Source organism: Epinephelus lanceolatus, chromosome 2 (genome assembly GCF_041903045.1).
Source record: "Epinephelus lanceolatus isolate andai-2023 chromosome 2, ASM4190304v1, whole genome shotgun sequence".
In the NCBI taxonomy this organism is placed as follows: Eukaryota; Metazoa; Chordata; class Actinopteri; order Perciformes; family Serranidae; genus Epinephelus; species Epinephelus lanceolatus.
In genome coordinates, this window is record NC_135735.1 from 15,574,617 (window position 1) to 15,589,781 (window position 15,165).

Consider the following 15,165-nt stretch of genomic DNA (forward strand, 5'->3'; position numbering starts at 1 on the left):
GTTTGTGTGTGGATGAGAGGCCAAAACGTTGAGGGAAAATAGACATTTTCAAAAAATATTTGTATTCGTGTAGACCGGGCAGAAGAGTCTGACTCTAAAACCTTTACATCACCAAAAGAGACATCTTCCATTACAATATGTCACTACTAACCAAAATACTCACTTTTAACAGTGTGGAAGTTTTCAGGGTGGATTTTTCCTTCTTAAGATGTGAATACACTTGTATGATAACTACAAATGGATTTTTATTTCTTAAAACACTTGTTTCATTTTTCAAAGCATCTTTTGTTAAATCAAAAACAAGCCCCTTCTTTCCTCTTTTTGGACTTAAACAGTTGGTCTGCTGCAGTTACTGATGCTATAAATACATATTGTAAAATTCAGTGAAACTTTTTTCTTATCTTGGAAAATGGTGTATGCCTGTTCCCATGGAATATTATAATAAAAACACCTAAAAAAAACACCTTATTGTCTAGGTCGGCAAATATTTTTTGGGGTGTTTACAGTGTTGGCACCCAGAACCTTGGTAAGTATTAAAAACAAAGTTATTGCATGGGTTTTATTTCATGTTGATATTAGATGTAATTGCTGGTGTCAGATGAACGCGTACTCGGGAGCCTCTATGCCGTTGTGTACAGTAAGAGCTCCTGGGTTGTCCAGGCCAAAGCAGGGGTGGACATAATTTCGGAAATGACATTGGAAGGTGTGTAGGTGTTGTTCCAGATCCACATTAAAGAAGGACAGAGTTCCCCTGTTGTAGTCCAGTGCCACTCCTATCCGCACTGGGTTCACAGTAATCCTCAGGTCAGGAGTCCAGCCGTTGTGCAGGAACTCAAACTTATGCCTAAAGGATAAAAAAAAATAAGAGGGTGAACATCACGGTTGTAAAGCAAAGTAGTTCTAAATATAAAGCTCCTTCTCTCATCCCGTCTGGATAATTTTCCCACTCTGTCAGCCATAAGTAAAGCAGATGCTGAATCATGAGCCAACAGCAGGATTTCAAACGGCTGCAGATTAAAGAAAATGAGAAATGTGATTGTTAAATTGTGCGTAGGCAGAATCACCAAGAAGATGCCCACAATGGAAACCACATTCAGGGCTTGTGTGATATGCCACACTGAATGATTTGCTAGATGTGACAATTCAACTGTCCTGCTTTGTTCCAAGAAGAGTTGCCATAGCAACGCTCATAAAAGTCACAGATATTCAACTGTGGGCTTTTCTACCTTCAATGGGCTTAGTTTTACACGGAGCAGATGCGTTTTTTTTTGTTTTTTTTTGCTAAGGAAAGGAAAATTTCTGGTGGCTATAAATAAAGTCTTGGCCCAGTTTCTGTGTACTGCAGTAGTCGTCCCTCGGAGGATCAGCATGCTAATTGTGCTATCAGAACTACATCTACTTGGTCTGTGTAGTCATGTGAACATGGAAGCCAGTTCTTCCCCAGCCTGCACAAGAAATGGGGAGAAGTAAATTTCATGCAGTGACTGAGCAGAAAACCAAAGCTACTTTAACCCTGGGGTTTTGTTGAAACTTAATTTACAAGTCATTGTCTGGGAACTCAAAGACCCCACAGTGGTTTGTCTAAAAATAATTTAATCCCAAAATATGTTTTGAGTGTTTTTTTTTTTTCTTTTCCTCTGACTATTATTAAACTATAAATGGAAAAGTATTAAAGTGGTAACCCTTCTCTCTGCCACAAACAGACTTTGATAAAACTACAAATTATGGAAATGGCAAAGGGACAGTTCACCACAAAATAGAAGTACACATTTTTCCTCATTCCTGTTGTGCCACTTCTCAGTCTTGATTGTTTTGGAATTACTGAGTGTTGAAGGTTTCGGCTGTACAGATGTTTGCCTTCTCTCAAGTATGATGGAACTAGATGACAATTGGCCAAGAAATACAGTTGGAAAACTCAACAGCAATGTCTCTGCAGAAATCAGGACCAGGTTACGATAATCCACAGACCTTGTTGTGAGCAGTTAGATGAAAGAAATTTTCTTTGTACCAAACTGTATCACTGTGCAGAAGGAACACAAGATGGCATCTGTTCATGTCAGTGGAGTTGCTTGACTGACGCTTTTGCCAAAAGTTTGTGAACTTCTGGGGTTTACGGGCCACTGAATATGCAGTCATGCAACAACTCATTTTACCATTAAAGGGCCAGTGTGTAATATTTGGCATGGTTTATTGTCAAATCTGAATCTTCTACCCATTATTTTCGTAGCCATATATATATATATAAAAAAGGGCCTTGCTTTAGAGAGGTCGCCATCTTGCGCCGCCATGTATGTACGGCAGACCAAGCGGACAATCCAGCCAGCCAGAGAACGCGTTTCGCGTGTATAAATGAACACACGAAGACAGCGGAAGGAAGGAAGAAGGAGGAGGAAACAGCAGAGAGTGTTAGTAGTTCGTCGATAGAGAGTGGTGAAAAGTTTTTTTAGTTACAAAGTTTGCGAATGGACCACACTTAGCACGCAACAGGAGAGAATGAACCCGAACCGTCATCTGCGAGGAAAAGACGACGCAACTTCACTCCTTGTGATGCACTCTCTGCGGCGCTTTTCCTCCTGGTGATATATCTCCCAACGATGGCAGCAGTAGCACCGAATCCCATTCTGTGCATTCAGTCTCTCTTCTCGCCCGCTCAGCATCAAACACATGGAGTTCGTTATCTGTATGCTCCGGCTCAAACAGGTATGGCTCTGGGTCTGTGTCCGCTACAAGAAACTCTTCAAAATCACATTCAAAGTCGTCCATTGCAGCTACTATAGTCCGGAGATATCGCTAGGCTAAATAAACAGCTGAGCTCTGTTTACCGGCTACGCTGTCAGTCAGTGTGCGGGCTGGAGATTGGTGGAGCAGAGAGTGGAGGGGGTCCCCACTTGGTATGGTAAACGAGTATGTGTGTATTAAGTGTGTGTGTTACGCTAATTACCGGAGTTTTTGGAGTGCTCAAATAAACTGGCCTTTTTCCCGAATGCTCCTCTGGTCTCCTGCTCGTGAGGGATTCATTACAATATCGTAACATGGTTTAGATTTCTAAATAAACATTCACCTCATCACTAGATAAACCTACTCCTGAAAAACTTGTGTCTGCGCAAAGCTTTTTGTCCCTACAAGGCCACCATCATTTACCTGACGGGAGGGGTGAGCGAGTGAGCCCTGCAATCTAGAATTTCACCACTGATGTCACTATTTTCAACCCATTTTACACACTGGCCCTTTAACGATATAGATGTATCAACTTTTTCCCCTACCTAATTTTAGCAATCAAGTCTCTTCTGCAGTGGAATTATCATATTATGCATGCATACTCTTATCGTGATGGCTCACATATATGTAATCATTTATTGTGCAAATTAAGGAAAAAGCATGATGGCTGTTTCCAATATTTCATTTTAAAGCCGATATCAGCCAATACCGATGACCTGCTGATGTTATCATGCGTCCCTGCTTTACATTGTGATCATGTCACAGATCATTAAATCACTTTTCTTGGCTCCAGGAAAGTTTTACAAAGACAAAACCTCCATGGGGGGAAAAAAGAGTCATGATTGACCTTATTTGCAGTCTGAGGTGTCCTTTTAACAGTTTTACAGACACCTCTTTTATAATCATGGTCTATTGGGAAAATGCTTTTGGGCCGCAGGGGATTCTTTGCTGCAATACTGCGAGTGGACACTAGGAAAATTGGCTACAAGGCTGAGCAGTGTTTCCTGGGGCCTGGGAAGAAGTGTGCATCTATAGCTAGCTCACCTGGCACCACTGAGCTAGCTATCTTTGCAGCTCAGCCAAAGAAGACACCATTAATGTTTACATTTTGAGCTGTCACCAGCACGAGCCTCTTGGTCATGAGTAGATGCACGTTTCTTTCTGCGCGGTGACACAGTTGTCGGATGTAGTTTAGTAGAAAGGAAATAGTTCCTACATTAAACTGCTCACAACAGGGTCTGTGGATTATCTTGAGAAATTATTTATAGAAAGAGACATAGCTGTTGATTTTTACAACTCACACCAAAACAATCAAGACTGATAAATGGCACCATAGGTAAGAAGAAAAATATGTAATTTTTTATTTTAGTGTGAACTGTCCCTTTAATGCATTATTACTACACCAAGCAAGGAAATATTATGTTTTGGAAATTATGGGCTGTACAAATAATTCTTTTGTTTGCTTTCACAAAGAAGGAAATGTACAGTATTGCATCCTGTGGTGTGACGTTACTAAACACTTTGGATCAGATGGTTATGAAACTGCATTAACAGAAATCCTAATCAACTTATTTGGGATTTGGGAGGAGTAGTGTTGTGTAAAAGTAAAAATACCGTCACTGCCAATCAGAGATATAAAGTAGGGGTGCAACTGATGAATATTTTCACTGTCAAATTATCTGTGTGTATGTACCCAAAGATAATTAGTAAAGAAACCAGAAAATATTCACATTTAAGAAGATGCAATCAGAGAATTTGACTTATTTTTTTCTTACTCAAACTATTACTTGGCAATTAATTTAATAGACAATCGATTAATCGTTACAAATCTGATTTAAAACATATGAAAATCTATTGTATGTAACTGTCTTACAGCTGGTCTCCAAACAGAACATTAAAGTTAAATATCCACAGTGATGCTATGTTAACAGAGATGGTGCGCTGTTACCTGGTTGGAGTGAGAATGTGTCTCATGCACCAGGAGGTGTTGTTGGCTCCGAGGTACGAGTTCCTCTCCGTGTCCTCTGATGCAACTCCAATCCGAAATTCCGTCCCATCATCCACCTCAACTTCCCAGTAATGCCTGCCTCGCACTGGGATCAGATGCCCCAGGACAGCTACACATCTGTACACCCACACATTTAACACATCTACACTCTGACCTTAACAGTTCCCATTACTCTCTGTCACACACGCAGCCATGTATACTTCACCTGGTGAAGGCATTGTTATCGTCTAAGGCCATCGCGCTGATTGGCAGCTCCTCATCTCCATAGAAGATGGTGAAGCCGTCTTCAGAGAGGGACAGGCAGGGATGAGCAGTGTCCTCCAGGAGATAGAACAGTGTACCTGAACAGGTAAACAGCATAAAAAGCAGTAGTAATGAAAGGTGACTAAATACATTTTGAAGTACTTTAATAAAATTTTAAGGCGCCATTTTGAAGAAAGGGGAAACGCAGTGTTTTTTCCTCAGTTGTCATACACACACAGGCCTGAAATACACACACATGCACAAACAGGACCTATACATTAAAGATGCCTGCCCATGAACAGGCACCCTGAGCAGCTGGGGGTTTGGTGTCTTGCTCAATGGCATCCTGGCAGTGCCCAGGAGGCGAACTGGCACCTCTCCAGCGACCAGTCTACTCTCCATATTTGGTGTGGACAGGGACTTGAACTGGCAATTTAATGCCAATTATACAAGGACAGAAGGGTGTTGAATGCTGTAAAGCCCTTTGAGGCAAACTGTGATTAAAGCTGTGATCACTGTGTGATGTTGGACTAAATAAATAAAATTGAGATTAATTCAAAACTATCATTTGTTCAGCCCTTTAAGGTATGCTTCATGGTACTAGGCTGTAATAAACTTTAACTTGACTTATACTTCCACTCCACTACAGTTATTAAGCAGCTTTAGTTAGTAGTCACTTTTTAGATCAATGTTATATCTAAAACAAAAAGCACAAGTGTATAAAATATGATGCATTGTTAAGTTAAATTACCTAACAGTATATGAGATTAGCTGCACCTTGATCACTTACTTGTTAATGCAGCGGTTCCCAACCTGCAACTCAGGACCCACAGGTCTTTTACAGGGTTGTAAAAGATGAATCTCAGTGGTCACCTGAGGCTGTGTTAAGTACTTTTACTTTGATGCTTTGAGTGCATTTTGTTCCGGATATACCGGATATTTTTATAAATCAGTATTGCTACCTTTACTTACAGGCATACTATGCAGGATTGTCAGTTACTGTTTGTAAACACTTTGCAGCAAAAGTGAAAGTAAAAGCCAATTTGCCACTTTATGGACGTATTCACACACATTCTGAGAACACTCTCAGAGACAGGGTATGAAAAATATTTTGGGGGCAATTTTGGCCCCCATGGTCTAAAAAATGGGGGCATTTTCAAAATGTTTGGGGGCCATCAAAAATTGTAATTATGTTCTAACAAGCACATGAAAAGCAAAACCAACTAAGATAGTGTCTTCACTCTTCAGTAGAAACCACTATAAATGAAATAAATAATGAGTTACATAAAGTTATGGTTGTAAAATATCACTCAGATTTCCTATAATTCAACCAGTTTAAATGTGATGATTTAACCATTAATCTACTGATAGCAGTACTAATGTTTCACCACATTACACTTTTACTGTTAAAAAGGCCAGATTACTATAAATTCCTTAGATGCAATCCTGGAAGTAAGTTAATTTAAAATGTAACATTCATTCTACCTTAATTTTTCATTAATTTGTCATTGTGTAGACACAGATCACCCAAGAAATGGTTAATTTATACTTATGGTACAGCAAAGCCCCCTCCCCTTCTCTGTCAGATTACTCTCACGTAATCAGTGCAATCTCGTTGATTATGTCTGGAAAATGAGTTGTAGATGTGACGGTAAATTAATTTAATGAAAATAAAATTATACTTTAATGTCAGATTGTAATACTGTTAAAAATATAAATACATATAGTTGTTTCGAAAACCTGGGGCAATTTTGGCCCCCGGAACATGGCTTTTGGGGGCATTCTTGGATAAATTGCGGGCCAAATGGCCTGTGGTCCTTGCTAATTTCTGACACTGCACAGAGAGCTCCTAAACTTAGCCTGAATGTTTTTGGTAAGGAGTCCTAGCTTAGGAGTGATTTAGGAAAGTTTTCAAAGCAACTCTGAGCAAGGAAGGGACAGAAGCTTTTACGTGGGTGAGGAGGTGTGGGTGACCCCTTTGCTTGGTATGATGCATTCTTTAACAGATGTGATTGGTTGTCACTGACACGCCCCTTTGTGAGCCTGAAAGGTGTGGACACCCAGTGGAAATGAAATGAACTGCTGACTGTGAAAGTATCATTGTTAGTGTGATCACTCTGCTGATGGGAGGTTGAGACAGGCTCAGGTCATTATTGCTGCACTGTTGAATTTTTCCAGTTTTCCAAATATCTTAGTGTTGTGATCATTTTATTTATGGCGTTAGGTGGGAAATGTGTGCGTATCCCTCATCACATTAACCACAAATATTATCCCCACACAGTCTAGTCTGTAGCATTTCATCCACTCACTGTCATCCAGAGTTTGGAGAGAGAAGAAATTTCATCACTGGGAGCAACTCTTTGTACTGGGCAGCTTTGTGAATACAGCCCCTGGTCACTACCTTTATACAAAGCCCTGACCTCACCTGAGCGTTGTGGGGGTACACACCCATGAACATCAAGAACACAGAGTATTAGAAGGAAATAACTACAGGCAGAGTCTCTGCAGAAAAAAATCACCACCACACATACAGTGGGTCATGGTTTAGAGGGATTACTTCTGTATTAGTCTAAACATTGTTTTTTTGTTTGTTTGTTTTTTTTCGGAAAATCCTGCACAGTATATCTTTAAGTAAATAATTTAAATACTTCTCCCACCGTTGCCCAAAAGTACCATGAACAGGCTGATCCTCTCACCTGTTGTGGAGACTGTAATAACCTCACTCCTGTCGCTGGGCCCGCCAATGTTGACTGCTCTCACTGAGATGAGGTAACGGCGTCCTGTCTGCAGCTGGATCAGACACTGACAGGTGGGCACGGCTACTATAGACCTGGAGGATTAACCAATGGGACAGAAGGCTGATATCACTTCCTTTTTAAATAAACTAAATGCACAATGATGACAACTTTCTGGGACGGGCTTTAATTTCCATCCCGCTAACAGAGCGTAAGACCTTGAAATAACATCTTGTCTCACAACTTGTGAAACACCAGGTGGATAAATGAGGTGTTAAACTAAGAGCTCTTTCATATTTGCACCATGGATCCATTTCAGTGAATACAGTTCAGGCTCCTTTATGCATGAAAACACAGATTATTCAAATTACAGGTTTGACTGTTCTCCGAAGTGACCGGATGAAAAATGAAAATGACCCCAAACGCGAGGACGGTATTCTAGCTGAGGCTAACAGTGCTGCAGGAGCTGAGGCTAAGAATAGATTTTCTGGGACAGAGTGTGTCTTGATTCAGCAGCTCTATAACCATGGGACCTCAAAAAATCCCAGGCAAGCACTAACACAGGCTTGTTTATGGATGTATTGAAGCAAAAGCCTTATTAAAGGATGGGCCAGTTGAGATAAACATGGTGGGGGTGCTGCATCTTTGAAGCAGAGCATTTTTGTTTTTAAGGGAAACTTTGGAATTTTTCAACCTGGACTATTTCCCCCCCTTTTTTATATCTAAGTGACTACTGGAGATACTTTCTGAAATGGGTCCAGTATAAAGAGAGAACATTGCAGCCTGGCATCATCAATTTAAATCCTTTAGTTTGCTGTGTACAGAAAGCTTAGCTTAGTGTTTCTAAAAGAAGACTTCTCCTTGAGCGAGACTTGGTTACACATACTAACAAACGGACTGTTTAATTATTCTGTAGCATCCTTTCGTAATGTTGTCAGACACGTATATTAACGATCTCAGTCTGTCGGTTACAAAAACACACTTTTAATCGACGTAAATTGATGGTGTACAATTGCCTGTGGAGATTACGTTACAGCCTGTTTCCCTGATGCGGCTGCAGTGCTCTTTCTCAGTAGTGGACCAGTTTCAAAAACTGTTGTCTCCATTAGTCACTTAGGGTGCTTTCAGACCTAGAGTTGTCTTGCTTTGGTCCGAATCAGGGACTAATTTTGTTACATTGTTGTATAATTGTCTAGAGTTGGTTCGTCTCCTCACGGCAGCATTTACAAGCGGACCAGATCAAATGCCTGCCGAGAAAGCTGCTCTTGATTGGTCAGAATTTTCATGTGGGAAAAATCCAGGAAGTAAAGCAAACGTTGAAGAAGAGTACACTTGCAAGATAAATGTGACACTTTCTAATGTCACAATGGAGGGACAACTACGCAGGTTGATTTTAGCGCTGCTCATCGTGGACTATATTGCTGTCATTGTTCATTTTAGTCAAACCATACAGTTTGAAAACAAGGCGCGGCTCCAACTAGAAAACAATGTTTTGATGCAATGGATGTGCTGAATGTGCATATTAAGGCAGTACAGGAGGAGGTGCACATTAATTATCCTCCAGGACTGTAACATGCTCATGTTTAACCCAAACAATGTGTCATATGACTGCAGTTGGTTCAGATCCAGGTCGGAACACGTTCTCACTACAAACGAACCGCACCAGAGTTCATTTGTAACCAGACAGAGACCACCTCTCCAAGAAAGTCTCGATCTGGTTGTTTTGGTGCACATCCAAGTGTAATTGCCGTGTTCACACCTGCCCAAACAAACCGCATTTAGGGGGCAAACAAACTTGAGTTCGATTGAACCGACCCAAACAGGGCAGGTGTGAAAGCACCCTCCCAAAACATGGGAAAAAAGGGCCCAGGTTCAAAAATACAGACGTTTCCCAATAACATAGCCATTTTTAGTTTATTTTTGTGTGAACTCTTTAAAAAACATGACACATCTTAATGAAAGCACAGCACAAATCTTGAGCTTGTTTCTATGCTGAATCTGTCAGCTGTAGGTGCATGTTAGTAACACAGCTCTTACTCAGTTATACCGCTCTCTGTTCCATCAGTGCCCATCTCACTGAGCTCCACAGTGTAAGAGTCTACAGGGTTGGTGTTCCCTGACTCCCAGCGGATCAGAGCAGCCTCTGGACAGCTCGTACACTCCCTCTGCTTGATCACTGGAGGCGACGGCACTAAAGACACAGAGAGGAATAAACCATTTTGACTTTATTCACTCTAACATCAGTCATGACAGGCTGAAATGATTAGAAAGCAGAGACAAAATGCATTTTAGGGGACATCCTGAGAGAGATAACAGAACAGCTATTTCAACTGCAGAACTGCCGGCGATCTCTGCCAACATTTGTGTCTTTCAGAGGCTGGAACGGGCTGAGAACATACTATGTTTTACTAGCTTGTCAGGAAGAATATCGCTCCAAAATTAGGCTAAATTTTGATGAGGGAAAAACTGACATGGCCATTTTTCACAGGGGTCTCTTGACCTCTCGTCTCGAGATATCTGAATCAAAATGGGTTCTGTGGGTACCCACAAGTCTCCCCTTTTTACAGACATGCCCACTTCATGCTAACCCCATGCAGTTTGTGGCAAAAAACATGCAGCTGTTTGAATGCAGTTAAGGTATCTTATTTTCGCCTATTGTATTGAAACATTTCTGCAAATGGGGTTCCAAAACAGTCTTGGAATTGTATAAATTGAGTATGACAGGAAAATTGAGACTCTTACGGATTCAATGAACCCAATTTTATTCATGTGTGATGTTTGTCCCCAAGTAGCCATTTTTGAAACCGGCATCACTGTGTAAATTGACCTATTGTGACCTCTCGGATAATCAGAGCCACATGAAACTTTGCAACCACAAACTACAGACCGAAGGCATGCAGAGGATGGATGGTTTTCAAAGGTATATTGACAATATGGAGGTTTCTCAGCAATTTCCAGAACAGAAGTGCTCACCATGCAATAGCCAAAAAAATGCAGTTCTTACAGAAAGTTTTCATACCAAATCACAGCATGGATTTTTCTACAGTGTTCCTCAAAGTCTTTGTGTCTTAATGTGGTGTTCTGGAGGGACTTTTTAACATTTTTATCGGTCCTCAAATGTAAAAGAAAAGAAGCTTAAATTGATCGCCAAATCTGTGTTACAGATGGTATCAACCCAAAAATTGCATTAACAATTTCTGAGACATAATCAAGCCCTGAATAGGACAGATGTATAACTTGAAGAACTTGACACAGTGCCAAGCTGCATCTCAAATAAGTCTTCAGATTCCCAGCTTTCAGATGATGCATAACACTTCTTTAGCGTATACTATTAACCTGCTATCTCCCCCATAAAGATCCCTTGTCCCCCCCTAAAAAGGTCTATGGTGGGTCTCAGAGGGTTAACGACTCCTTGTGTAGTTACAGGAATGCAACATTTTATTACCTGTCATGTATAAGGCCTTCTCGCTGGCTGGGCTGATGCCTGTGGTGTTGGTAGCAGTCACCCAGAGTTCATACTGAGCATTGGGCAGCAGGTCTGTCACGGTGCAGTGGGTCTCCTTCACGTTCACCTTGCTTACTGAAAAGCCAGCACAGATTTAAAATGTGGCTGATCAAAACATGTCACCAGGAACCTTCAGAGAAAGTCCCACATCAATAGATACTATTTCAACAGTAGATGGTGTTATCATGCAGTGTGAATCTGCAGCCAGTGTCTCTTTGTAATACCAGGTGGTGCACAGGTGCTGTCTGCTGGTGTGTCCTCCAACACCGGTCTGTAGTAAAGCTCGTAGTACTCCACCGTGTCGTCGGAGAACAAGCTCCAGCACACGCGCAAGGATGTCTGGGTGGCAGAGTTGGGCATCTGGGGGTTGATCACCGGGGCAGATGGAGCTGTTTTTATATTGGAGAAACATTATTAAACCTGTGATGAGCAGTTTGCATAAGAAGCAATATGAGAGCTCAACACTGACACCTTTGGTCTGTTTATTATAATTCTTATCCATAAAACAATAACTTTAAAACTGAGATTTCACTAAAGCATTATAAACTGTTAGTAAAATCAAAGAGGACGTTTTTCTTTCTTTTCTTTTTCCTCTGCAGACTGATAACTCACCTCATAAACTATGACACACTGCTCTTACCTACATGAAAGTTCATAAGCTGCTTTTAATAATAAAAAGTATTGGCAATGATGTCAGTGATTCTGGCCTTGTATTACATAGTATCGGACTGAAACCAGATTTTGTGGTATTGCCCACCCCTACCTGGAACAACGTTGATAGAGTCCATCATGGTTTTGACATCTGACAGGTCAGCGAGTGGTGTGTCAAACTCCAGACGTGTAGACAACGTGAGGTCAACATCCTCTTTGGCAAACTCCTCAATTCTGAAAGAAAAACAAAATGAGATCTGAAAACTACGAGGTAGCATTTAAGGTGAAGCAGTTTGTGTCATGCCATTCATTCGAATCACTCAAAATGCATTTAGTTTGACAAAAAAACAACTTAAGATCCACTTTCTAGCTTTTCCTAGAACATTTTGTGGTCTTCCGTATTGATGCTCATTTGTCATGGAAACTGAGCAACTGCAATGCTCTTCAATAAGCTAGGAAGTCGACCTTTAGTACGGATTTTTATGTCAAAACTCTTCTTTCAAAGGCCAAGAATTTACTGTCACTCTTCGAATGTGTCTACTTACATAATATTAGTCTGAAACTACAGGCCCAAAACACCTGGAAACACAATATTAACATGGACAGATTACTGAATAGGCCTACCAGGCACAGGTCCACGGGGTTCCAAAAGTGTCAGGGGGCCTTCACACGCAAAATGTCACTCAAATTAACACATGCCGACCAGGAAGAGGCTCAAAAAAACCACAAAGAGACACAAAATGTCCTCAAACATAACAAAAAGAGGCCAAACCACCAAAGTCTGTGTGTGTCTTGCTCCTGTGTAAGAGTGGTGGTGGGGCCTTTTGCATATCTGAGCCCAGGGACTCATTGTCTCATAATCCTACTATGAATATTAGCCCTGTGCCAATAATGGTTAGTCTCCTGAGGTCACACTGCAGTCACAGTCAGTGCAGTTGTCACACCATGCGGCATACTTACTGAGCAGCATCATAATTACCTTTTAATGGCGGGCATAACTGTCTGTCAATAAAGGTCAAAGACAGCAATAAAGCCAAGTCAATAAATGTAGAAATACAAATAAATCAAACCCACATCAGGACTACGATGGCTAAACCAACTCCTGGAGTCTTTTATCATCATACATGTGACTGTAATCTGCATCCAATACATACAAGACCACAAGCTACGACACCTTCAGGAACAGCCGCTTGTCTTGGCTGCGGTAAATCTCCTGGGCCGTCTCGATGAGCTCCTTGGAGGCATCCATCGCGTGACCACAGGCCAGCAGCTGCTTGTACAGGGACTCCAGCTTGCTTTTTTTCTCATCCTCCAATCCAGCCGCCCTCTCGTCATATCGCTGAGACAACGTCTGCAGCACATCGTTGTAGTGCTGCTCCAAGTGCTGCTCCTGACGGCCAAAATTCTCCTGTACATATATTTCATAGTTAGAGATTTACATGTGTTGTGCATTAAACCAAATATGGAGAGAAAAAGCTGACAGATCAAGGGAGGCAGTGAATGAAATGGATGTGTTCGGGCCCTCCAGGACTTACAAAACTGAAATCTGACATCTTGAACTTTATTACTGTCTTTGAGTTTAATAAAACTAAATAACAATAAAAAAGTATGTATTCCCAAAACCCTCACACAGCCATAAAATAATAAATCACTGTCAAAACACATTAGAACAACCTGTTTCGCTGAACTTAGTCTTCTGAGGACGACATTTACCTCTACAGTGAGAAAGATTTCCTCCAGATGTCCTGCAAAGTTCTCCATCTCAGCCACCTTCCCCTGCAGCCGATTCCTGATTATGACGATCTCATCCTGAAAACAAGTGAAAGTCATACGTCTTTCTCTTTTTAATTCAAAACAGTAACAGTAAATATTTTGCAGCTGGTGCTGTCGGGACTTTCTGCTCATGCTGTCTGAAGCTTGGAAGAAAAAGAAGCTTTCATGTGGCTTGATTCATCTCCTGAAATTTAGCTACAAAGAAATGTGAAATTACAGATGTTGGTCCACGGTCCTTGAGTGGAGTGTCATGGAATTTTTTAGGGAAATAAATGGATGAATGTGCATGTTTTAAAGTCAAGAATTTTGACGTTGTAATAGCTTGTTTTTCACTAATCTTTGTATTTCTTGAGGTGCTGGTTTAAGATGCCAATTTCACTGACACCCTCTAAAAAAAGTGATTTAAATCCCAAGAAACCACCATATTAAACAGAGGTCGAATAATGCAGGGCAACTACCACTCCACCCAGTTTAGTCTTGGCAAAGATATTTCTGCACACTTACATCTTTGCATTGTTTCACATCTTTTCCACCAGTCTGAACACAGGTGGAATAAAATAACAAAATATCAAATGTTCCATTAGTGCATTATGTGCCCAATCTGTGTTAGTGTCCCCACCTCAGTTTGTCCCTCATTAAACACATCACTGTCGTCAAGTCCTGCCCTGGTGGGAGATGGAAGGCTGTCCTCACACGGCTCAAAACGAAGGGAGTCCTCGGTGTCTACAGAGAACTTCTGGAAGCTGGAAACTCCTCGGGTCGGCCTCCCTCCTCTGTCCGCCATGCTTAGCTCCTGGTGCTCAGCTTCCTCTGCAATCACATCCAGTCTTTCCTCTCTGATCTCATACAGGTCCATGAGGATGGCAGCTGTGGGAGGTTTACAATCCATTTATGAGTCTAATAAAAACAGCTTTTTAATTCAACATGTTCTGTTCTTACTATGTCAATCTAGGGATCAACAGCCATTCAAAAAATCCAGCATCAAAACAGCATTAATACAACAGAACATGACATCTCAAAACTACACTCTCCTAATACTTGAACTAGGAAACATGCATGTGCATAACAATTTGTAATGAATGAGCAGCTGATGGCAAAATTACCTGAATAATTCAGCAAACCAGTCTGTTCTAAACAACCATGTCAGGCCACTGTGGTGTCCGACAAGCCAACTCTGAGCAGTCCAACCCTCACCCACAAGCTGTGACAAAAATAGATGGGACTCAGATTGCTCAAATGTCACAGGCATGCCAAACATCCGTACAGGAATCAGTTATTATTAAATAAAACATACAATATGGACCACTTAGATGTCCCAGGTTTGTTGACATTGTGTAAACAGTGAAATTAGTGCCAGTTTCAGTATGACTTTGTGCCTTGATATAAAGAGGTGGAATTCCCCAGCATGTGATTCAAAGGTCGAAGTTGAACACAATACAAGAGGCATTGTGGTGCCTTCACGGGTCCTCGTAAACTCCTACATTCCGCGAATTAATCGCATCTACACATCGGAAATATCTCAATTATGACCT

At 41.2% G+C, this 15,165-nt stretch overlaps 1 protein-coding gene across 1 annotated transcript; it reads right to left on the reverse strand.

Moving 5' to 3' along the window:
* Nucleotides 1-548: 548 nt before the first annotated feature.
* On the reverse strand, nucleotides 549-15,052 carry fsd2 (fibronectin type III and SPRY domain containing 2). Its single transcript, XM_033626144.2, has 14 exons — nucleotides 14,928-15,052; nucleotides 14,737-14,834; nucleotides 14,253-14,500; nucleotides 13,574-13,669; nucleotides 13,035-13,268; nucleotides 12,840-12,862; nucleotides 11,973-12,094; nucleotides 11,434-11,598; nucleotides 11,150-11,284; nucleotides 9,742-9,895; nucleotides 7,666-7,799; nucleotides 4,932-5,067; nucleotides 4,667-4,843; nucleotides 549-844 (listed from the first exon to the last, which is right to left on the reverse strand). Exons 3-14 carry the CDS (start codon nucleotides 14,487-14,489, stop codon nucleotides 595-597), a joined length of 1,863 nt encoding a protein of 620 aa, XP_033482035.1. The 5' UTR covers nucleotides 14,490-14,500; nucleotides 14,737-14,834; nucleotides 14,928-15,052; the 3' UTR covers nucleotides 549-594.
* Nucleotides 15,053-15,165: the final 113 nt, after the last annotated feature.